General features: G+C 32.0%; 3 protein-coding genes and 1 long non-coding RNA gene across 6 annotated transcripts in view; 3 read left to right on the forward strand and 1 right to left on the reverse strand.

Moving 5' to 3' along the window:
• Positions 1 to 18,522, forward strand: LOC126848953 (protein cornichon). Of its 2 annotated transcripts, none has more exons than XM_050590356.1 (4): positions 1 to 204; positions 410 to 478; positions 559 to 815; positions 18,216 to 18,522. In XM_050590356.1, the coding sequence occupies exons 1-4, from the start codon at positions 124 to 126 to the stop codon at positions 18,238 to 18,240; spliced, it is 432 nt and encodes a 143-aa protein (XP_050446313.1). In that variant the 5' UTR covers positions 1 to 123; the 3' UTR covers positions 18,241 to 18,522. The 2 variants fall into 2 exon arrangements, with proteins under 2 accessions (XP_050446313.1, XP_050446312.1); XM_050590355.1 differs by lacking the exon at positions 18,216 to 18,522 and adding an exon at positions 935 to 1,244 and having other exon boundaries at positions 6 to 204.
• On the forward strand, positions 2,270 to 17,776 carry LOC126848913 (ankyrin repeat and KH domain-containing protein mask-like). Its single transcript, XM_050590247.1, is given in 20 exon segments — positions 2,270 to 2,756; positions 5,959 to 6,248; positions 7,167 to 7,607; positions 9,663 to 9,810; positions 9,959 to 10,239; positions 11,807 to 12,092; positions 12,160 to 12,461; positions 12,607 to 12,822; positions 13,094 to 13,444; positions 13,667 to 13,979; positions 14,064 to 14,468; positions 14,584 to 14,898; positions 14,985 to 15,143; positions 15,515 to 15,880; positions 16,064 to 16,218; positions 16,313 to 16,488; positions 16,574 to 16,706; positions 16,787 to 17,031; positions 17,033 to 17,122; positions 17,124 to 17,776. Coding segments are annotated over 18 exon segments (4,938 nt in total). The 5' UTR covers positions 2,270 to 2,756; positions 5,959 to 6,248; the 3' UTR covers positions 17,680 to 17,776.
• Positions 12,157 to 23,438, reverse strand: part of LOC126848958 (uncharacterized) — a 20,664-nt gene continuing 9,382 nt past the window's right edge. The window contains exon 2 of the long non-coding RNA XR_007687329.1: positions 12,157 to 12,208. This is a non-coding gene — a long non-coding RNA (uncharacterized LOC126848958). The remainder of the gene's footprint in view (positions 12,209 to 23,438) is intronic.
• The window catches only part of LOC126848934 (phenylalanine--tRNA ligase beta subunit), a 4,219-nt gene continuing 1,156 nt past the window's right edge, over positions 20,376 to 23,438 (forward strand). The window contains exons 1-10 of one of the 2 annotated variants that reach the window (XM_050590328.1): positions 20,376 to 20,493; positions 20,643 to 20,826; positions 21,169 to 21,224; positions 21,311 to 21,465; positions 21,825 to 21,894; positions 21,960 to 22,226; positions 22,345 to 22,524; positions 22,750 to 22,925; positions 23,024 to 23,228; positions 23,323 to 23,403. In XM_050590328.1, coding sequence (XP_050446285.1) covers positions 20,769 to 20,826; positions 21,169 to 21,224; positions 21,311 to 21,465; positions 21,825 to 21,894; positions 21,960 to 22,226; positions 22,345 to 22,524; positions 22,750 to 22,925; positions 23,024 to 23,228; positions 23,323 to 23,403 — 1,248 coding nt within the window. In that variant the 5' untranslated portion in view covers positions 20,376 to 20,493; positions 20,643 to 20,768. Of the gene's footprint in view, positions 20,827 to 21,168; positions 21,225 to 21,310; positions 21,466 to 21,824; positions 21,895 to 21,959; positions 22,227 to 22,344; positions 22,525 to 22,749; positions 22,926 to 23,023; positions 23,229 to 23,322; positions 23,404 to 23,438 lie in introns of both variants that reach the window. The other variant, XM_050590327.1, reaches the window with a different exon arrangement.

The following is a 23,438-nucleotide window of genomic DNA, read 5'->3' on the forward strand; positions in this document are numbered from 1 at the left end:
TTCGCGAGCGTCATCTATCTTTCAATTTTCGATAAGTAACAAGGACGCATCAAGCATCAAGTGGAACGTATCTTCGATGAATATTAGACATATTAGATTCGTTGGCTTTTGTCCGCATACATAATGACATTCAATTTAGCTGCCTTTTCATATATCGTAGCATTAATTGGTGACGCATTTTTAATATTTTTTGCGATATTTCACGTACGTGTTTTATGTGTTCACACGCAGTGATTTTATGGCAGTGAAAGTCATAAAAGGCATTTCTATAATAAATTAATACATATAACCTTAATAATGATGTTTATATAGTCATAATATATATACATATATATATATATATATATATATATATATATATATATATATAATATTATTGCTATACGAAATAATGTATTTAATCTTTCAGGTAATCACATTCGATGAATTAAAGACTGGATATAAAAATCCGATTGATCAGTGTAATAATTTAAATCCGGTAAGAGATGCGTAATATACATATATATTATCTATAGTTCATAGTATGTTCAATCATTATATTTTTTTTTTTTTTTTCAGTTAGTTCTTCCAGAGTATATATTGCATATTGCGATCAATTTTTTCTTTTTAATCAGCGAACAATATTTTTCACTGTTTATCAATATTCCGCTGATAGCCTATCATGTATGGCGTTATATGAACAGGCCTTTGATGACAGAATCTGGCCTGTACGATCCTACAAGCATAATGAATGCCTATGATTTGTCCATTTACCAAAGAGAAGGATGGGTTAAACTAGCATTTTATCTACTTTCATTTTTCTACTATTTGTACGGGTGAGTTATTCCTTTCTATTCCTCTTTCCTTTTTCTTTTCCCTCCATCTATCCTTTTATCATATTATATCTAACCATGTTTTAAATAGTTATAACTTTTTTGCTGTAATTATATTTCAGAATGATCAACTCATTGATTAATTAAAACCAGTTAATTGTTACGAAATTAATTTTATTCGTAAAAAATCAATTTTCAATCTTATGCAACAATGCATATACTGGAAGTACAAGTGGCATTACAATTAATTTATTGTACTGGAAGTTTTGTAATAACATATAACATGAGAGGAAAAGTCTTGATTATATTTAGATAAATTTCCAATGCAACAAATTTAAATATTTTTTTTATACAATATATATGTTAATGAGTTTCAAGCAAAGTATCATTTAAAAAGTTTTATTTACAAAATAAAAATTAGATATATTTTGAGTCTAGTAGAATATTATTTATTCTTTTAGACATGATAAAAAAGAATATTTTGAAACAAATATTGATTTTATTCTATTTTGATAAAATTAATTTTATATTTATATTAAAAAAATTCTCGATTTAAGATAAAATTTTTTTCGATTATATAAAGTCAATATTTTCTAAGATAATGTGCACTAAATAGCATATTAAAAAAATATAAATGGTCATAATCAATCGACGAATCTTTGACAAAGATAACGATCCACCAGCATGAATGTATCCTTTTCTATGAAGGCTTTAAAGCTGTATGTAAATCGATCAATCATTCAAGCATTATTACTATATTGCAAATGCTTGATTGCGATTGGTTGAATTGGTTACAGCCTTAGGCCGGGAGCAAAGATTTTCTTCGTAACGCATAAAGAAATAAACCAATCAAGATCAGCAGAACTAGAAGTTAGAATAGAAAGGACTCTGATTGGTTTATTCCCTTGTGTGTTATGCGAAAGAAAATGGAGGTGAAGGAAAACCAAGACCATTGCCTGTGGTCCTGGTTTTACTGCGATTAAGAGCCAATTTCACCACCTTCGGTTAAGTTAACCGACGGTTAAAATCAGCAGGGTGGCAACAGAAAATAGAGGTAAATGAAAACCAAGCATTCTTATCATTTCATTTGCCACCCTGCCGTCGGTTAATCTAACCGAAGATTGTGAAATTGGCCCTATGTTTACACTAAACCGAACACACTCCATATCTCTAGATTTTTTCCCCGTCTGTCGTTAATTATTAAGCAGGGAACACACACTTTTCCATAAGCGCATAACCATAAGTATAAGGAAATTGATTGGTTCATTTCATTAGGCATATGTTTGTGGACCAATCAATTTCCTTATACTTATGGTTATGCGTTTATGCAAAAGTGTGTGTTCCCCGCTATATTTTCAATTCCTATACAAATAATTTGGAGAAAAATTCTACTAATGCTCAATTGAAATTACGCGCCACACGATAGTGACGCTACGGTACGCGAAATATCGGAATCGCGAATCGTTGAAAGCGCCCGTTGTGTGAGGAGAGAGAGAAATAGTTTTTAGGACTCTCGGCGTCGTGTCGGCCATTGTGGAAATAGTGGGTACCGGCTTACGTGAATGACGACGATCGTGCTCTCATTGTTAGCCTTATTGTCGCGCGCGCACAAGTCGTGAGGGGAAAAGAAAAAAAAAAAGGGGACGAATGTATGGTGGTAAGGTTTCGACCGCGCATCAACGATTATAACCGATAGTAGCAATAACTGTGTTTAATCATATGATTTATCTGGAGAGAAAGGATGCAGAATAGTAGTACAAGGAATGACCTCGCATAGTCAGAAAATCCACGAAAAGCAATCCGCTGCAGCAGCACCAGCATCAGCACCATCAGCAGCAGCGAGCGTTCACTACGAAAGTGGGAAGACATCGTCGACTCCAATCATCGAATTCAAGCCCTACGAAATCGGAAACCGAGACCTCGGAACTGCAGCCACTCAGTTATGTGAGTATTTTATACTCAGATAAAATGTCAATTATTCAATGAGTAAAAGGAACGTACAAGTGATATTGCAAGTTCATAACCTTACTTTTAGTATGTGAGTCTATTAAGCGGGGAGCACACACTTTTGCATAAGCGCATAATTATAAGCATAAGGAAATTGATTGGTTCATTTTTTTATGCATACATTTGTGGACCAATCAATTTCTTTATGTTTATGGTTATGCACTTATGAAAAAGTGTGTGCTCCCCGCTTAAAGCACGCGGTCTCGATCGTATGCAGAAACTCAGTTGAATCCCACTTTCTCAGCGGAACGTGCATTCAACTGAGTTATAACGTCATAAGTGAGAATTATCAAAGTTTTGATGTAAATGGAAAGCAACTAATATGATTGCTATGCGCTTGTGGTTCATATGTGTGTGTGTGTGCGTGTGCGTGTATATTGTGTGTATCTTGTCACTGAATGTCACTTCTGCGAATATTGTTCTACCGATATAATTTTATGCAGGTCCTCATCATACTAAATATCGACAACGAAAGTGCCATCATCATCCTCGGGTGATTGTCAGGGCAAATACACGCATTTGGTTTTATTCCAATACGTTGAATCTTTAAATTTTGAATTAGAACGTCTCTCAAAGCTTCACTGAAGTTACACACATACATGTAGAGAGTCTTATTGTAACTTTTCTTCTCTCTCTTTCTTTCTCTCTCTCCCTCATCCTCACTCTCTCTCTCTCTCTTTCTCTTATATAGAAGGTACATCATTGTATCGATAATATCGACTTACGTAGTGTACGCGCTTGTTACGTCGAATCTATTGTAACGATCTGCACGTTATACGATCTATACGCGCGCGTGTACAAGCGTGAGCACGCACGCATATGCTCCTATACCTCTAGGTATGTATTTGTATGAATTCCATACATATGTGTTTACACTCGTATACATGATATGTACGTAATGTACATATTTACATATATAAAAATATATTCACTAGATAACAAAAACTATGAGATGACGATCCTGTGTCATTGTGTTTCTACTAAACGTACAATATAGTAGTCGTATAGCTGATAAAATACGAAATTATCATGAACTAACAGAGTGTTTACTTCCTCCTGAGAAAACATAGACAAACTTAGAATATATACATATATTCTCAGGGATTTTTGTATCTGAAAAATTAAGAACTTGATGAAATTTTATTAGGATATGAAGTTTTCTAAAAAATTGTCTGATAATTTTGGTCTTAGAGGATGTCTATTCTCTGGAAAAATATAGAAAATCTGGAATCCTCAGGGATTTTATTTGTACCAAATCGAGGGATTCTCATTTATTGATATTTGTAAAAAAAACTCCCTTTGATAATTGTGTTCTTATATTGTAAGCAGTTGATGATCCAAGTTGTGAATTATGTGTTCAAAAAATATACAAATATATATATATATATATATATATATATATATATATATATATATATATATCTTAATAAAATATTTAATATGAAGTACATATTTGAAATTAAAAATGAAAATATTATGCAAGTGTTTATCTTATAAAAGTTTTTTATCTGTATTTTAGAAAAAATTATAATCTATAAAAATAAAAAAATAAACATTGAATGCTAATTTAATGTTAAAAATATTTTAACACGTAAAATGAACGAATTTAAGGCATTAATGAGACGAATAAAAAATAAGAATATGATTTTTTTCTTTTTAATAATAATATTTGTTTTTTCAAACACATTTCTGTATGTCTAAAATCTTTTTTTTTCTCTTTAATGGTTTTCAAGCTTTTTTGAGACCACGATCGCCTTTTTAATATTTTTATAAATCAACCTTTCCAGAATTCTATTGTAAATAAAAGAAAGAAAAAATCATACATTTTTTTAAAATAAAAAAAGACGTGAAATTGCCAAATCAGGATAATTTAGCTCAAATTTTGACTGGATATAGAGCTGAACCTGAAACGGATTCTGTAACATTGTTGAAGCAATTTATTTATAGTTCTTATCGAATAATTATAAAGGTTTATATATGTATTTCCCTACATTCAAATGGAACATGTAGGAGAGAAAAGCCGAGATGAATAGATCTGCAAATATATTTTAAAAACCGTGATTTAAAAATAGCTAATATCTAAAATACTAATGCTAATATCTAAAAATACAACAGAGTTTTATGGAATTAGATTTGTAAACAAGAGAAAAACTGGCTATTATTGTCAATCGACATTAGCTTTAAGGATTCGCTATCGCAAGATATTGGGGCACGTCTTCCCTCTTCCATTCTACAAGAGTCTTAACTCGTTGTTTCAATGTTGAGCCAGCTACCAAATGTCTTTCGTCTTGTTGGCAGCTAGGTGCGTAGATGGTTACTCTCGCGTAATGTTAGGAACGAAGAAAAGAAAGGAGGAACATCAACGGAAAATTCGCTCGCTGGGAAAGAAGAGTTATATAACCGAATATATGTATGTATTAATAATATTGTCCGCCGTGGAAACCGAGTTGTCAAAGTCGATCACTCATTTTCGTTCATCTCTTTCGTCTCAATTTGTTGCGAGCCGCAATTTTCATTGTCCCCTCTCTCTCTTTCTCTTTTCTATCTTTATCTTCTCTCGCAATTTTTCTTTTCTTTTTTTTGCTAAAATATAAGCATACGTATCTCGCAACAACTTGATCCTGATGTCTACGAGAGAGCATCGGGACGCGATCGCCACGATGCAGCATTCGAATGCCATTCCTATTCTTCTTGGCATCTCTGCATGTTCCACGAGAGAAAGAGAAAGAGAAAGAGCAAGAGAGGGAATTGGGGAAAAAGGGAAGTCTTGTTGCATTACTGCTTTCTGCCATGAGAGGCTAGAAAGCATTTTCAGGACGTATCTCGGCCATAAAGCGATACGCTAGAGGAAGAAGGACAGCACGCGATTGTCGCTCTTTGTCTGATCATTATCTCTCACAATCGCATCCGTATGCTCAATATATCGGTGTTGTGCCTTCATGGACACTACACACATGTGGTAGAAGAGAGACAAAGATGACGCAATCATCTTTCCTTATCACACCACTGTATGTATTACCGACACTTCGTACACATAGCACGGAACGGAACCATAAATTGTGGACATAGCGTGTTATCCTCTAAGTACATTCGTGCACATTAGCTATGTAGTTCAATGTCCACATTTTTATGTCCATAGAGGGCGTATCGCTTTCAGGGATCACCTAAAACCGGACCGTGGCGTCTCTCAGGCTTCTCTCTACTATCAACGACGTTCGCGTACGGAGTTCCTTGTTCATGCATAGATACTTACGCTCCTCCGTGCATCAATGACGTGGAAATAATCTCAATTTCAATTTCTCTACATCGCCTATCCATCCCTTGTCATCGCGCAAGTTACGAACGTGAACGTCCTCGCGCAGCGTCGGCCGATTATGTCATGTGGCGAGGGGTGAAGAGAGAGCAAACAAATGGGAGTACGAAGAGCAGGTATGCGGTGGAGGGTGTACACAGAATCCGTCGTGGAAGTAGTATCGGTGTCGCGTTCCGCTCCTCCGTGAAAAAACCGTCACGCGCTGAAGTCAAGTGTCAAAGTGCTGAAACGTTACTTAGCGTCGCGCAGTACAATCTTAGCCACTTGCCTCTACACACAAAATTATACTTTATAGATATCGAAATATCTTTACGAATATCTTGTCATACTACTAAATGTGTGTATATGTATGTATGTGTGAGTGTGTGACAGACAAAATGAGTGTCTTCTATAGGGCATTTCTCGATTAATCTGTTGAATAGCGATCAATTTTCGGGATCGGGATCCATTTTATGTGATTTTATACGTCCCTTTGTCTATTATGATATAATAAAGTACAATGTAAGATTACTCCGGCTAAGGTTACACCTTACTCCGGCGCTATCTTGCGCTCGTTGTTCGCGCCGTTGCTAACGCTCCCGCGCGAACGTCATGAAGTCACAGTGACGTCGAGCTTCTTATTGGCCAAGCGTGGTCACGTGATCAAATTAGAATACAACGAATATTAACGGCGTGCAGGCCAGAGTCGTAGTTGAGACACCGTGCACGGTAGGACGTACTAGCTTGGATTTAGAAAGAAACAGGCGAGATCGGTTACGCGTGTCGAGCAAAAGCACCTGCATTTCGTCCGATTGAACCACTAACAAGTGAATAAACCATTTTAATTAAAACGGTGCAACAAAGATTTCTTAAACTCCTTTACAACAAATCCGCCCTAACCCTCACGACAAGCCTTGCATCCTCACAAGATTTATAAAAACCGATATAAATAAATAGTGTAAAATTATATATATATATATATATATATATATATATATATAAAATTAACTTTGTTTTTTGCATTGCTATGTATTTTACCGAGATTTCGATTTTAGATGGAGTATTTCGCGATTGATCAAGTTGAATTGGACGAAGATCATCCTGAATCCTCGAAATTTTTGTTGACTTCTGAGGATACTGAGCGTTCTGTGGACCTTGAAACTCAAGTGAGTCTCTGGGCACTCTCTGCGACAGCTCTTATTGGAAAATTGTCATTGGACGATAGGAAGGACTTGTCCGACCACGAGGTGCTCCGATGTTTAACATCTAGTGTTTCTTGTGGATTGGACGAGGCTGCGGCCGCATTAACACGTATGCGTAGTGACAATCCACGTACGCCGAACGAAAAGCGTTCTCTCGTCGAGACGTGCATCGATGGAGACTTTGGTACTGTTCGGAAATTGTTGATAGAGGGCCGAAGCGTTCATGAAACTACTGAGGAAGGAGAAAGCTTACTCTCTTTAGCTTGCTCAGCTCGTTACTACGAACTTGCTCAGGTTTGGATCAAAACAAGCATATTCTTTCTCTTAAAAAAAAAAAGTTGTACTTTTGTGCCAATCTTTATTGAACTGTGTGGAATAAAGTTCGAAAGATATTTTGTTCGAGTGCATGGCGTCATTGTCATACATGTGGATAAATAATTTTTGATATACATGTTTAATATATTTTTTACAATATTAAATAAAATTTGATTATAGAATTGTCAAATTAATTTTGTATAAATTATTTTTAAAAAAATGCATTAATGTATTCGTGCAAATAGTTGATCATATCATTTATATTAACAGTTAATTTGAATGGCTGTAATATCACATTGACACAGTAATTCTCATATTATACAAAAAATCAGTAGGGAAATATACATAATATAATTAAACTTAATATTTTACTTAATAGTTTCAAATTGTCTTATTTTATATATGTGTGTATTATTATATTACAGTTTAGATATTGCAAGAATATCATTGTTTAATAATAGTAACTGCATAGAGTGACTGCTTCTTAAAAAAACCTTGGAAAACCTTGAATTCTCAAGAATTTTTTTGTATCTGGGAAAAATCAAGGAATTCTCATAGAGATCTAATGTAATTTTGTTGAGAATCGGGGAATATTAACAAAAATTTCTTTTTAATAAGTTTTTCTTATTGTAATTTGTCGATAAGCCAAGTTGTGAATTATGTGTGTTTAAAATATATTATAAATATGTATATATCTATTTCTCTGTTTATATTCAATGTTTTAACAAAATATTGAATAGGCAGTATATTTTTTTATTAATTAATATTTTTAGTGACAAAAGAAATGAAAATATGATTATGCAAAAATATGGTTTTGAAAAATTTAGTTTACAAAAGCTAATAAGTTTTTTTTCCAATACATTTGCCAAAGTAGCATTTAAAACATAAATGTGTTTTTCCTTTGCATGAATAAAAAGCATTAAAAAATGCACACACTAAAAAAGCTTATTTTAGAAAGTTGCGTAACAAAATCTTTAAAATCTTTTCTTTACCTGGAATTTTGAATGAAAATACTTAAAAGATCAAGGATTTTTTTAACAAGATTGAATAGACATCCTATTTAAGCTACTGCTTTTTATTTTGAAAGTAAATATAATTTGTAAGCTATACATTCAAAATCTATATTTGTAATATATTTCTTTCTTTCTAGTCTACAGTTATATTTTTGTGTTACAGGCTACAGGCTGTATAAAACTCGTAAATAAATTTTAATTAACTAAAACTTTTTAATTACTTTAATTAAGGCTGCACTATTTCTTCATTGCAGCTATATTATGACTTAAATGTGAGAATTATTTTCCTTTTTTGAAATAAACGAAATAAGCCAGTTTTTTTAATGCTTTAATTTATATTTTAATATTGATTGATAAAATAGACTAAGAACTTTTTTATTATTTCAATAAATGTATATATAACTCAATCTGCATGAGTAGGAAATATAGGCCGCTTCTAGCCCACTTGCTTCTTAAGAACCAGATGTAAGAGTAAGAGAGAAAGATATATGATAAAGTAAGATAGACCGATATCTCAGGAGAGCAGTGACGGCACGGCGGAAGGACAAGGGGGGTACGTATGGCGAGGGAGGCGTGGGGCGACCGCGCGCGCGCCTCCCCCCAGCCCCTCGCCTCCCTCGCCATATGTACCCCCCCTGTCCTTCCGCCGTGCCGTCACTCTTGCCCAGAGATATCATTCTATCTTACTTTATCATATATCTTTCTCTCTTACTCTTACATCTGGTTCTTAAGAAACAAGTGGGCTAGAAGCGGCCTATATTTCCTACTTGCATGTACCCTACAGTAAAAATAGATTTAAGATTTACAATTATTTCTTAATTCTCGTAAACTTCTTGAATCTATTTATAATATATTTTATCAATTTATACCATTAAATATGTGTTATGATATATGAAAAAATTAATTTTTCATGATAAATTTTGCAACAAAAAATTTGTACAATTATAAAGTAAAACTTATTTATAATTAATTTTGCAAGAATAAATGAAAAACTCATCTATTGCATGTTTTTATAAAATAGGTCCTTTTGGCGATGAATGTCAATGTAGAAAATCGTGGCATCAAAGGGGACTGTACCCCCTTAATGGAAGCCGCCAGTGCAGGACACGTAGATATCGTGAGTTTGTTGATCGCTCACGGAGCAGATGTCAACGCTCAATCTACTTCAGGTAAAATTAGCATTAGTTATTTATTTTTTTATTATATATGATTTTTTTTTAATTATGTGTGCACTAAAGTTTTATTTGCAAATATTATCGAAATTATGAATTTGTCGAGGATAATATTGTTACAAAATATATATATTTGTAATTGAAGGTAATACACCTCTTATGTATGGATGCATTGGTGGACATGATGAGGTTGTACGTGTCTTATTAGAAGCGGGAGCTAATGTTGAAGATCATAATGAGAATGGTCATACACCTTTAATGGAAGCAGCGAGTGCTGGTCATTGTCTAATTGCCAAGATTTTACTTGATCATGGTGCTGGCATCAATACTCATTCCAATGAATTTAAAGAATCGGCATTAACGTTAGCCTGCTATAAAGGACATTTAGAGATGGTTCGCTTTTTATTGGAAGCTGGTGCAGATCAGGTACCAATAATTGTTTTATTTTTTTGTGATTGTAATAAAATAATCATATTCAGAAAAACGATAATTTGTATGATTGTATGTTAATAGGAAATTTGTTTGTCTTTTGTGGATTCTTTTTTTTTTGTGGACAAAATTCTGATATGAAAGATTTTTTACAAATTTCGGAAGATACACGAATAATTAAAAAAAAAAAAAATGCAACTTTTTGGTGTTCTAAATACCATAATAGTAATGTATCTTTTTTTGCCCATGTCTTAAGTCTGTATCAGAAGACTATACATTGAACATTGAGATTGAAGTTCCAAAATTGAAATTTGACCAAACAAGATAATAAAATTTTAGTTCCTTTTTTTCTGATTAGTCAAATTTTAATCTTTAATTTTCAATACATACAGGCTTTAATGTAACATCAGAATGAGGATTATTAGGATATTGGCTATATTTCTAGGGATACAATATAAAGATTGAATTGATACTACGAATATTAAAAAGTTTTTTAGCACATTCCACTTGGCATTTTCAAATCCGTTTGATTGAACAATCATGATAAAAAAGTCTTTATTCTAATTACTTAATCAGATAAATAGATACATGCTTATTGAAAGAGAAAAGTATGGACATTTGTGAGCAATGATTAAAACCGCGTTTCAAATAGCATTTATTGTATCAAATAAAAGTGCAAAGAATTAAATATACCTAAGATTTACTTTCTCTGTTTTCTAATACAAATCTGTTTTCCAAAAACAGATTTCTAAAATTTAATCGTTTTTGAATATAATCAAAGATTAAATAAATGAATAAATAAGGAATTTCTAGCAAAAAGAGAAATTTTTTATACACACACATGTATATTTTATAAAGAATTATTCAAAAACTATACGTGTGCGCGCGGGATAAAGTCCTAATGATAAAATTTCATTTACAATTATTTAATATTATTTGCCTACTTCAAAGAATACTAATTTTGTTCAAGTAATGGTGGGGAATTTTTGTATACTTTAGAGAGATTTTGCGGAGTATGGCAAGCAAAGTTTGCTTGCTTTAACATCTATAGTCCAGCCACTAACTGGCTAGGACCATTATTTTTTTGGAGTCATATACTATATTTATATGTAAAAGTGGAATAAGCTATAAGATCTGAATATCTCAATGATAAGAACAGTTGCCTGAAAATTAAAAAACTCGGATTTGATTCTCAATTTAGTCATTCGCATCTGTTTTTCTAGTACACAATGTTTTTCTAGTACACAAATATTGTTTTTTAACAATTATTTATTAGGCTGAAAAATATGTAAAATTCCTATAAATATTTTAGTGCCTCTGCTAGACAGTGTTTAAAATCACCACTCATGTATACATATAACCGTTCTGAGTCTTTGTTATTTATTGAAAGTTGAACAAAAATAGAACAGGTAATGTTTTTGAACATCATTTTATGGATAGTCTACGAATCTAGGCTCGTGTCATCTTCCATTATATACACACTCCTATTTATTACTTGTTTAATTATTTAAATTAAAATTAATTAATTAAATTATTTAAATTAGTACTTCTGCGAATTTTTCAGGAGCATAAAACTGATGAGATGCATACAGCCCTCATGGAAGCATCGATGGATGGTCATGTGGAAGTTGCTCGTTTACTTTTAGATTCAGGTGCCCAAGTAAATATGCCGACGGACAGCTTTGAATCACCATTAACATTAGCTGCTTGTGGAGGTCATGTGGACTTGGCTATGCTTCTAATCGAGCGTGGAGCAAACATTGAAGAAGTTAATGATGAAGGTTACACACCGTTAATGGAAGCAGCGCGTGAAGGTCACGAAGAGATGGTCGCTTTACTTTTGAGTCAAGGCATGTTAGATGAATTATTAAATAATAAATATTATTGGATATAAATAAATATAAAATTAATAAATAGGTGCAAACATCAATGCCCAAACTGAGGAAACTCAAGAAACGGCGCTTACCTTGGTCTGTTGTGGCGGTTTTCTGGAAGTTTCCGATTTTTTAATTAAAGCGGGGGCAGATATAGAATTGGGTGCTTCGACGCCTTTGATGGAGGCCGCGCAAGAGGGACACTTACAACTTGTGGAATATTTGCTGCAATCCGCAGCGGATGTTCATGCTCAGACACAGACGGGGAATACAGCTTTGACATATGCCTGCGAGAATGGTCATACTGACGTTGCTGATCTTTTATTACAATTTGGCGCTGATTTAGTATGTTTTTTTTTTTTTTTTTTTTTTTTTTTTTTTTAATTCTGGACTTACAATTTTTTTTTATTTTGCTATATTTTTAAAGTAGAATTTTTTTGTCTTTATATTGAAATACGAATTATCTATATTAATTTATTCTGTATTATAGGAGCATGAATCAGAGGGAGGTAGAACTCCCCTGATGAAGGCTTGTAGAGCAGGTCATCTGTGTACAGTTCAATTCCTCATTTCGAAGCGTGCTGATGTTAATCGACAAACAACAAACAATGATCATACTCCTCTTTCATTGGCATGCGCTGGTGGTCATCTTGTAGTAGTTGAACTGCTTCTAGCAAACTCTGCAAATCCATTTCATAAATTAAAGGTATGTTATATTTGAAATATAGGTAAATATGAGTAAAAATCTATATTTTTCATTTATTATATACATATACTCGAATATATGTTTACAAAAGATTAATGTAATATTATTACAATCGACACATTATTATTAATATTGTACTATATTAATAATATTATACCATTATATATTATACTAATCTTTTAATTTGTTTTGTATAATATTAATGAAGTATTTCAATATTTTGTATATAACTTTCATCGATATGTAATTTTAAGTATTTTAACTATTATAGGATAACTCTACTATGCTGATAGAAGCGGCAAAAGGTGGTCACACTACTATTGTTCAGCTTTTATTGGATTATCCTCATAGCATTATGATGAGTGCCCCCCATAATGCTGCATCTGCGTCATTGTTATTACCACAGCAACAACAACAACAGCATATAAGTCATCAGCAGCATGTACCTCATCCTCAACAAACTTCTAGAGGCAGTGGAGGGTACACGAGTTTGTCAGAACCTAATATCTGTCTTAGTCCGACACCAACAGCGTCGACACAAGGAGTAAATGTAACCGAAAGTCAGAAAAATACTAGACAAGAGCATATCCTTCATAAACAACTAATACTTGAGGAATTACAAGTATGTTCTATATACTATTGCATATTCTCTCGATAAAATTTCATGATATCCACACAAAAATTTTAAATTCTTTGATTGACGATGCAAAAAAAAAAAAAGAAAAAGAAAGAAAGAAAAAAAAACACTTGAAAGAATATGTGATACAATACATTTTACAGCTTTATTATATATTATATTTTATTATTGTCTTTCTTTTTTTTAAAATATATAATTACTCTGCAGAGGGTAGAGCGAGATTTGCAAAGGAGAGATGCAGGACATTTATTGTCTGATCCGCGAAGTTCTATTGTAAATCAATCCCAGCAACAAAATTCTAGTAAGACTGAGGCATTATTACCAGTGCTAAATATTGATTTACCGGATCCTGAAGTACGAAAGTACAAAGAAAACGCTTGCGCATTTCTTACTGGAGCTCAAAAATCTAAAACTTCCTCCATTAATGAAAGAGTGTTGAAATTCAAGGATGACCAAGATCTTCCACTTGACGATGCGTTTGAAAGTTTTCGCTCCCTCAGTTTTGATGATGCAGTTGAGAGTAAATATGTTTTTAAACTTGAAAAATAATAAAATTTATTAATAAAATTAATTTTGTGTTCAATTTTTTTTTATATAACAATAGAAGATCAAGAAAAATTTGAGTTAAAAAGATTGGATATGTCGAATAACAAAGAACAACAACGGCAGCAGCAGCAACAACATTTGCAAACTCAAATAGTACAGCAAAGTGGAAGTTCCCATGTAACTCAAGAATATTTCACTAATCCTGTGCTGTCAGTACCGTCGGTCTCTCTATCTACGCTACCATCGCTGCAAGTACCCAGTGCTGGTGTCCAGATAGAAGCCGATATATCAGCGGGCTTACAACGAACACGTACGCAATCGTTGCAAAATCCAGCGATAAAGAATCGTCTGAGAGCTTTCAAGGAAGGATTTCGCCAGGGTAGCATACATTTTCGCAAATGTATGCAACATATTAACAGTGATACCTTTCAGCCTCAATTATTGCTTCAATTCTCTCAAATAAGTATGTTCATGAAATGTCTTTAACACAAATAATGTTGCTGAATTTTTGCTATATCGATTTTTAATTTGTCTCAATTTTCTTATTATTATTGCGTTTCCTACGCAAACATTACCAGCTGTCAATGGAACAACGGGAATAATAGACAGTATACCGCCTCATCAATCAAGCAGTTATGCACAATCTACAACTTGTACCACTAATCAAGTTCAAGTCGTTACCCAAACTCAAGCACCTGCTATTACAACCTCTTCAAACATTGCCGCCGTTGATAAGAAACAAATGTACACTGCGCCGATTACCGGTAAGAATAAGAAGACCAGATATCCTCTCCTGTCTCAACAGCAACAATCTTGCCAGCAACAACAAACTGCCAGTGCTCAACAGACTTCCAATTTTCCGACGCAAAATTATCAACTAGATCCGGCGACAGGTAAGAACTATATGATATACTATAATTTTTGTAACCTATAGTACAACCAATTGATCAATACATAATAATACAATATATTCCAACAGTTGGAGGATACACGACTAACCAAGTTCCACCTACTCCATTCTCATGTATGGATGTTGATTCAGAAACTGACAGTAATCGTGACACAGCATTGACCCTAGCTTGTGCCGGAGGGCATGAAGAGCTTGTTGAACTTCTTCTTCTTCGTAAAGCAGCTATAGGTAAGAAAAATAATTGTAATAAAAAGAATTATAATGTATTGTAATTGTAAATGTAATTTGAAGAAGCAATGTGAAGATTTGATCATACAGATAAATTTGTGATAAGTTATAAAGATGTAAAATCTGCCATATTTCTTGTTGGCAATTAATATTTAATCTATCATTGTTTCTTCTAAATAATTTAATATACGAAAAATATTTATTATATAGAAATATATAAATATAGAATTTTTAATAATTATTAAACGCAACATAATATAGAGTAAAGATATCCAATATATAATATAAAGAAAGAGAAAAAAGATATACATATTCTTGTCACGTTATCAAGTTTTTATGAAATTAATAAGCTGACATATAATTTATCGCAGAACATAGAGATAAGAAAGGATTTACTCCACTCATTTTGGCTGCAACAGCGGGTCACCAGAAAGTAGTCGATATTCTACTTAATCATGGTGCTGACATTGAAGCACAATCTGAACGTACCAAGGATACACCATTGTCTCTTGCGTGTAGCGGAGGTAGATACGAAGTAGTCGAGCACTTGCTTAATCGCGGTGCAAATAAAGAACATCGTAATGTTTCTGACTATACACCTTTGAGTCTCGCGGCATCTGGTGGATATGTGAATATAATAAAGCTGCTACTCGCTTCTGGTGCTGAAATTAATTCTCGTACCGGCTCGAAATTGGGTATATCTCCACTTATGCTTGCTGCTATGAATGGGCATACTGGTAAGAAATTGATTAATTAAAATTCAAAATTGTTTAATCAGTAATCTCAGTTTGTATTTGTATGTGTATAAAAGAAATTCTACGTATATATACATATATATATATATATATATATATATATATATATATATATATAATTTTAATATTAAAAAAATATGTTAAATATAAGTGATTTTATTATAGCGGCAGTTAAATTACTGTTGGATATGGGTTGTGATATCAATGCACAAATCGAGACAAACCGTAATACAGCATTGACACTCGCGTGCTTCCAAGGAAGACATGAAATTGTTAGTCTTCTTCTTGATCGAAAAGCCAATGTTGAACATCGAGCTAAGGTAGCATAATTGTTGTAAGGGAGCATTAATGTTAAAATGAAACGTATAATGTATATGACTTCTTTAATGTCATTTTTTCTTTTTTTTTATAAAGACTGGTCTAACACCGCTAATGGAAGCTGCTAGTGGTGGATACGTTGAGGTTGGTCGCGTGTTACTTAGCAAAGGTGCGGATGTTAACGCAACACCTGTCCCATCATCTCGCGACACTGCCCTAACTATTGCCGCTGATAAAGGTCACTGCCGTTTCGTAGAACTCTTATTGACAAGGTAACTTTTTTTATGCTTTTATTCCATGTTATCGAATTTTTTTATGGAAATGCAGTCTTGATAATTTGTTAATATTGTTTTTCAGAGGAATTCAAGTCGAAGTAAAAAATAAAAAGGGTAACAGCCCATTATGGTTAGCTGCAAATGGCGGGCATCTTAGTGTCGTAGATCTGTTGTATCATGCGGGTGCAAATATCGACTCGCAGGATAATCGTAAGGTAAAGACGTGCTCAAATTTCATTATTAAGAGATCTTATGTTTTTCCTAATCTTGGACAATCATCTTCTGTAACGATTAGGTTTCTTGTCTGATGGCTGCTTTTCGAAAAGGTCACATTAAAGTGGTTAAATGGATGATGAATCATGTAATACAATTCCCAAGTGACCAGGAGATGACGAGGTATATAGCAACTGTTAGTGACAAGGAACTCTTGGAGAAGTGTCAAGAATGCATGAAAGTAATAAGAGCAGCTAAAGAGACACAAGCTATTAAGGCGAACAAAAACGCTACCATATTGCTAGAAGAACTCGATATGGAAAAAACGAGAAGAATCAAAAAAGGCAGACGCTGCGCGAAGACGGGAAAGTAAGAAAAAAAAGAAGCTCGAGAAGAAGGAGGAGAAACGTAAACTTCACGAAGAACGAAACAGCTTTCGAGGACAAAGAGGAGAACGGAAAGAAATCGGGCGATGAGGAATGCGATCGGGTGGATGACAGTGAACACGAGGGTGGTGAGAGAATGGAGAGCGTGCCATCATCCATGAACAGAAGTCCAGAGGATCCTGATAGAGAGAAAGGTGATAGTGGAATAGATGCAAATAGTCACGGAAGTTGTAGTAGCAATGATGTAATGGCAAGAGAAAAGAAGAAAGATAAGAAGAAAAAAAAGAATAATACTCCTAATAACAATGTTAAAATAAAACGTATAACGTATATGACTCCTTTAGTGTCATATCAATTATTTATTTTTTATTTTTTTATTTTTTTTATTAAGATGGGTCTAACACCGCTAATGGGAGCTGCTAGTGATGGATACGTTGAGGTTTACCGCATGTTATTTAGCAAAGGTGTGTTAACGCAACACCTGTTTCCCATTTCTAAAAGCAATAAAATACAACAATTGAGTATTGTTTTAATTGTAAATAATTATATTCTTTTTCTGTCTAAAATTAAAAAAAGATATAATTATTAATAAATTTCAAAAATTTCTATTTTTTAAGAAAGTTGATATGTAAAGTCTATTTACAGCACTATTTATAGAATTGTATACTTAAATATACATGAAAATTGAACTATACTTATATTATGTAAATCATAATATTTATCTAAATTAACCAATCAGGATAGAATACAAAGCAGAAGTCATGTTTGTATTTTAAATTCGTTCTACTTGTCATTTGCAAGATTCGTGAGCGTCATCTGTCTTTGTTCAATTTTCGATAAGCAACAAGGACGAGAGCATCAAGTGGAATGTATCTTCGATGGATATTAGACATTAGATTCGTTGGCTTTTGTCCGCATACATAATGACATTCAATTTAGCTGATGGATAGATTAAGGATGGGTTAAACTAGCATTTTATCAACTTTCATTTTTCTACTGTTTGTACAGGTGAGTTGTTCCTTTCTATCCCTCTTTCCTTTTTCTTTTCCTTCTATCTTTCCTTTTATCATATATCTAACCATGTTTTAAATAGTTGTATCGTTTTTGCTGTAATTTATATTTTAGAATGATCAACTCGTTGATTAATTAAAACTAGTAATTGTCACGAAATTAATTTTATTCATAAAAAATCAATTTTCAATCTTTTGCAACAATGCATATTCTGGAAGTACAAGTGGCATTATAATTAATTTATTGTATTGGAAGTTTTGTAATAACATATAATAGAGGTGAGAAGAAAAGGTCTTGATTATATTTAGGTAAATTTCCAACGCAACAAATAAAAATTTTTTTTTATGCAATATGTATGTTAATGAATTTCAAGCAAAGTATTATTTAAAAAAAATTTTATTTACAAAATAAAGATTAGATATATTTTGAGTCTAGTAGAATATTATTTAGTCTTTTAGACATGATAAATAAAAAAGAATATTTTGAAACAAATATTGATTTCTTATTCTATTTTGATAAAATTAATTTTATTTATGTTAAAAAAGTTCTCGCTTTAAGATAAGATTTTTTTCGATTTGTTAAGTATATATATATAAAGTCAATATTTTCTAAAATAGTGTGCACTAAATAGTATATTAAAAAAATATAAATGGTCACAATCAATCAGCGGATATCTGACAAAGATAACTATCCATCCAACATGACTATATCCTTTTCTATGAAGGCTTTAAGGCTGTATGTAAATCGACCAATCATATTCAAGCATTTACTATGTTGCAAATGCTTGATCGTGATTGGTCGAATTGGTTAGCTCCCAACCATAGGCCGGGAGTATAGATTTTTTTCGTAACGCATAAAGAAATAAATCAATCAAGATCAGCAGAACTAGAAGTTAGATTAGAAACGAAGAACTCTGATTGATTTATTCCCTTGTGTGTTACGTGAAAGCCTGTGGTCCTGGCCTTACTGCTACTACTAAAAGTAACATTTCATGAGTAGTGAAAAGCAGCAGCAATTTAATAACTAATAGCTTATTCGATTTGTTGACTCTACCCGACTCTGGGTCGAGTCGAGTCAGATTTCAAGTTCGATTTGCAATTCTATGACTCTAAACTATCATGGAAAGTGGTTTATGATTGGTTTCGTGATTCATAACCTCCATCAGAGTCTAACATTATTCTTGATCATCATCATCATAGAAATATAAGTTTATATTATATAATAAAAAATAAAAAGAAGAACAAGTAGTAATATTGAAAATATTATAAATAATAATGTTAAAAACCAGAGTCGAGTAGAGTCAACAAATCGAATACGCTATAACTAGCATTGTTTGGTGATTTTACAGAATTGCTGCGCTGCCCATGAAATAGGTTTTAAAACACAACTTTTACTGCTTTGCTGTTAAACAGGATGAACTTCAAATAGCAAAAACTTTCGCCGGAAGTACGTCACCGATTCTAGTTACTTCTTAAACTGCTGCTGCTTTTCACTGCTCATGAAATGTTTTAGATTGCGTTCCGTAATTCATTGTTAGTACTGAAACCTACAGTTTACGTCACGTACACTATGGGTGCGTTCCGTTTCTCGTATGATGCGCATACCAACGCATAAGATCGTTCCGTTTCAATCCATGCATAATTCATGCGCGCATGAGAATGATCTCCATAACAATGCCACGCCATGACACCACAGCGTATGAGAGCGCATGAACTGCCTCATCTTCCGAGGTCGTGTAGTTCATGCGTGGTCAATGCGCGAGAGTTATTTAGGCGGGAAAGAAACTTGCTACAAATTATAAGAATTTGTTATTCCAAAGTTTGTAACAAATGACCTTGAAGAATCTACAAATTTATGTTAATAATGAAATGTGGATATTCAACGTGTCTGGTACTGAAAAGATTTCGTCATTATTATCTTATCCATCAATATCAACTTTGTTGCAAATAATAACGGAAGATATCACATCAACTGATATCTCGGAGTGGATTGTATATCTTGACACAAAGTGAAAATTAGAATAATGAACAGATTTACTAGATTTTAACAAATGAAATCATAGATGCTTCAATGAATTTCCTCACTTTTGTAATTTTTATATTGTTTTAAAAAATTATACAATCAACCTGCTCATTTATCATCTGTTTACAGATAGTCCAAGCGCGCATGAATCTGTTCCGTTTCTCTATACTAAGTGTGATAGGCAAAAGGGAACGAGCCAATGCGCGCATGCATTGCGATTCGTTTCATGCGGTTCATGCGTGAAACGGAACGCATTCTATAGATTTTCAGTACTGGTGAATTACGGAACGCAGCATAAAATTTTCACGTGTTATGCCTTTGCGTACTGCCCAAAATTATGTAGTACAATAAAATTACATATTAATTTGATGTACGCGTCGATTTTCGTAACAGATTCTTTATTGTGTAAATAGGATTATCAATAGTTTAGATAATTAGATAAATTATTTTCACAATCAAAATAATTTAAATTCATTCAGAATTTACAATCTCTTAACCTGAAAATCAATTCTAATATAGATTGTTAATTATAACTGAACAGTGGAGAAATTAAAGGACTTAACAAGAAATTTAATATTTTAATAAAAAACGTTAAAGACATTGAGGATCTGCTTGATTAAATTGAGAGATTGTTTTTGTATAAAGATGCCAACTATTGGAATAAAACGTGATTTATTATTTCAAGCATTGGGCAAAACATATTGTAAGTTTTATAACATTGTAACACTTCTTTATTATTTAAACAAAGACAAATATTGTGAATTTTATGAAATAAATATATGACACTTATTTTGTGTCTAACTTTTATTATAACATAATCATAAATTATATTAAAATAATATATATATGTATAATGCTATCTTCGTATTATTATTATTATATTTATTACTATATATATTAATTTTCTTGTTATAATTGTGTGTTATTTTTATTTATATTGTAAAATAAATATTAAATTTTTAAAAAATATAAAAAATTGAGTTTATGTAATCATATTGAAAGACATATTTTTCTAAAGCAAATTAAAAAACAATTTATATTTCAGCGGATGATGAGTTTCAAGATTTATGTTTCAAATTTGGTTTAGAACTAGATGAGGTGGTAAGTATTGAGCTGTTAATTATTTTATTTTAGTTATATAATATTATACTTTATTTTGTAATAATTACTTGATTATTTATGAACAGACAACAGAAAAGCAAATGATAGCAAAGGAACAAGGTTTTAACCAAGATACAAATGCATCTGAAGATATCATCTATAAAATTGATATTCCAGCTAACCGATATGATCTTTTGTGCTTGGAAAGTTTAAGTGTTGGACTGCTCATCTTTTTGAACAAGTAAATGTACAATTTAAATATTTTTTATAGTTTTTGTAAAAAGAATCTTATTCAAAGAAATAAAATATAAAATTTTAATAAATAATATAAAAACAAGAAGGAAACAAGCTAATTTTTGTTTTATTATCCAGATAAGCATTTTGGATTGATTCTGAATTTGTTTAATTTTGTTTGAATAAAAATGATTTGAAAAGAAACCAAAACATTTATCTGGATTAAAAAAATTTTTTTGCTGAAATATGCTATTTGTGCTTGGCTCTCATTAGTTTGTTTCTTTCTTTTTTTTAAAGGATTTTATTCCTAAAATAGTGCAGTTAAAAATTAATATATAAAATCTATTGCTTTTTTTCCTTGAACAGGATGCCCATTCCACATTATAAAACAATAAAACCAAAGACAGGAATGGAAAAAATAGTGATGAATCCAGAAGTATGTATAATATTTGTGAAAATTTATATCACAATTGTTTGATATTAAATAACTATGCTTTTCAGTGCTTAAAAATAAGAGGCCACATAGTTGCAGCAATTTTGCGCGATGTTACTTTGACACAAGATTCTTACAATAGCTTTATTGATCTTCAAGATAAATTGCACCAAAATATAGGAAGAAAGCGTAGTTTAGTTTCTATTGGTACTCATGATTTAGATACAATTAAAGGCCCATTTTTATATGATGCCAGACCACCATCAGAGATATGTTTTAAGCCACTTAATCAGAACAAAGAATATACAGGTGAAGGCATTATGCAATTGTATGCAGTAAGTATTCCATTTTATTATGTATTTATTAGTTTTACATACATAGAAATTAATAAATATTTATATATAATCACATATATATATGACATGTTATATATTTGTAATTTAATGTTTACAGACACATGCACAACTCAAACAATATTTGCCCATCATAAAAGACAGTCCTGTTTATCCAGTGATTTACGATAGTAATGGAATTGTCTTGTCTCTTCCTCCTATCATTAATGGAGATCACTCAAAGATAACTCTTAATACGAAAAATATTTTTATTGAATGCACTGCAATAGATCTCACAAAAGTATGTACATTATGTTATTCCTAGTCCATACATATTTTTATTTTTAATAACTATCTTTAAAAAAGTTTTTAATTAAAAATACAAATAATTAATATTAATATTACACACACACACACACACATATATATATATATATATATATATACATTACATCACATACATATGTATGTATGTATGTATGTATGTATGTATGTATAGTTTGTATATAAAACAAAGAATTTATAGGCGAAAATCGTGGTGGACACTATAGTCTGTGCTTTCAGTCAGTATTGTAGCAAAAAGTACACAGCTGAAACTGTAGAAGTGGTATACCCTGATAATCAAACTTTTTGTTATCCAAGTTTAAAGTATCGAACCGAAGAAATTGACTGTAATAAAGCGATAAATTATATCGGTATTAAGTAAGTGGTGAAGTTATTTTTATTATGCTAATGATGAAACCAAAATAGTTATATTAAATTTGATATAAAATAAATGATGTTATTTTTTTGTTATATAGACAAACACCAGAACAGATTGCACAATTATTATCAAAAATGTCACTAAAATCTAAGGTGAAGAATAATGATAAATTAGTGGTAGAAATACCACCAACAAGACACGATGTGATACATTCTTGTGACATTTATGAAGATATTGCTATTGCCTATGGATATAACGAAATAGAAAAAACTATACCACATATGTCGACAATTGCAGCAGAAGTAAATTTAGATATTTTTTAATTAAATATAATTTAATTTATTGAGAAATATGTTGCATGTGTGTACTTTATACATGTGTGTATGTGAATTTCAGTTTCCACTCAATAAACTCACCGACCAAATACGAATAGAACTAGCAGAGGCAGGATTCACTGAGGCGTTAACTTTTTCTCTGGTATATAAAAAAAGAAAATTTATATTATTAGCTCT

This window comes from Cataglyphis hispanica, chromosome 4 (genome assembly GCF_021464435.1).
Source record: "Cataglyphis hispanica isolate Lineage 1 chromosome 4, ULB_Chis1_1.0, whole genome shotgun sequence".
Classification (NCBI taxonomy): domain Eukaryota; kingdom Metazoa; phylum Arthropoda; class Insecta; order Hymenoptera; family Formicidae; genus Cataglyphis; species Cataglyphis hispanica.

Excerpts from the sequence above, each read along its gene's own strand:
- LOC126848953 (XM_050590356.1), top strand. The coding sequence starts at position 124 with ATGACATTCAATTTAGCTGCCTTTTCATATATCGTAGCATTAATTGGT. Across the intron at positions 205-409 it reads TATTTTTTGCGATATTTCAC|GTAATCACATTCGATGAATT; the intron begins GTACGTGTTTTA and ends TTAATCTTTCAG. Across the intron at positions 479-558 it reads AGTGTAATAATTTAAATCCG|TTAGTTCTTCCAGAGTATAT; the intron begins GTAAGAGATGCG and ends TTTTTTTTTCAG.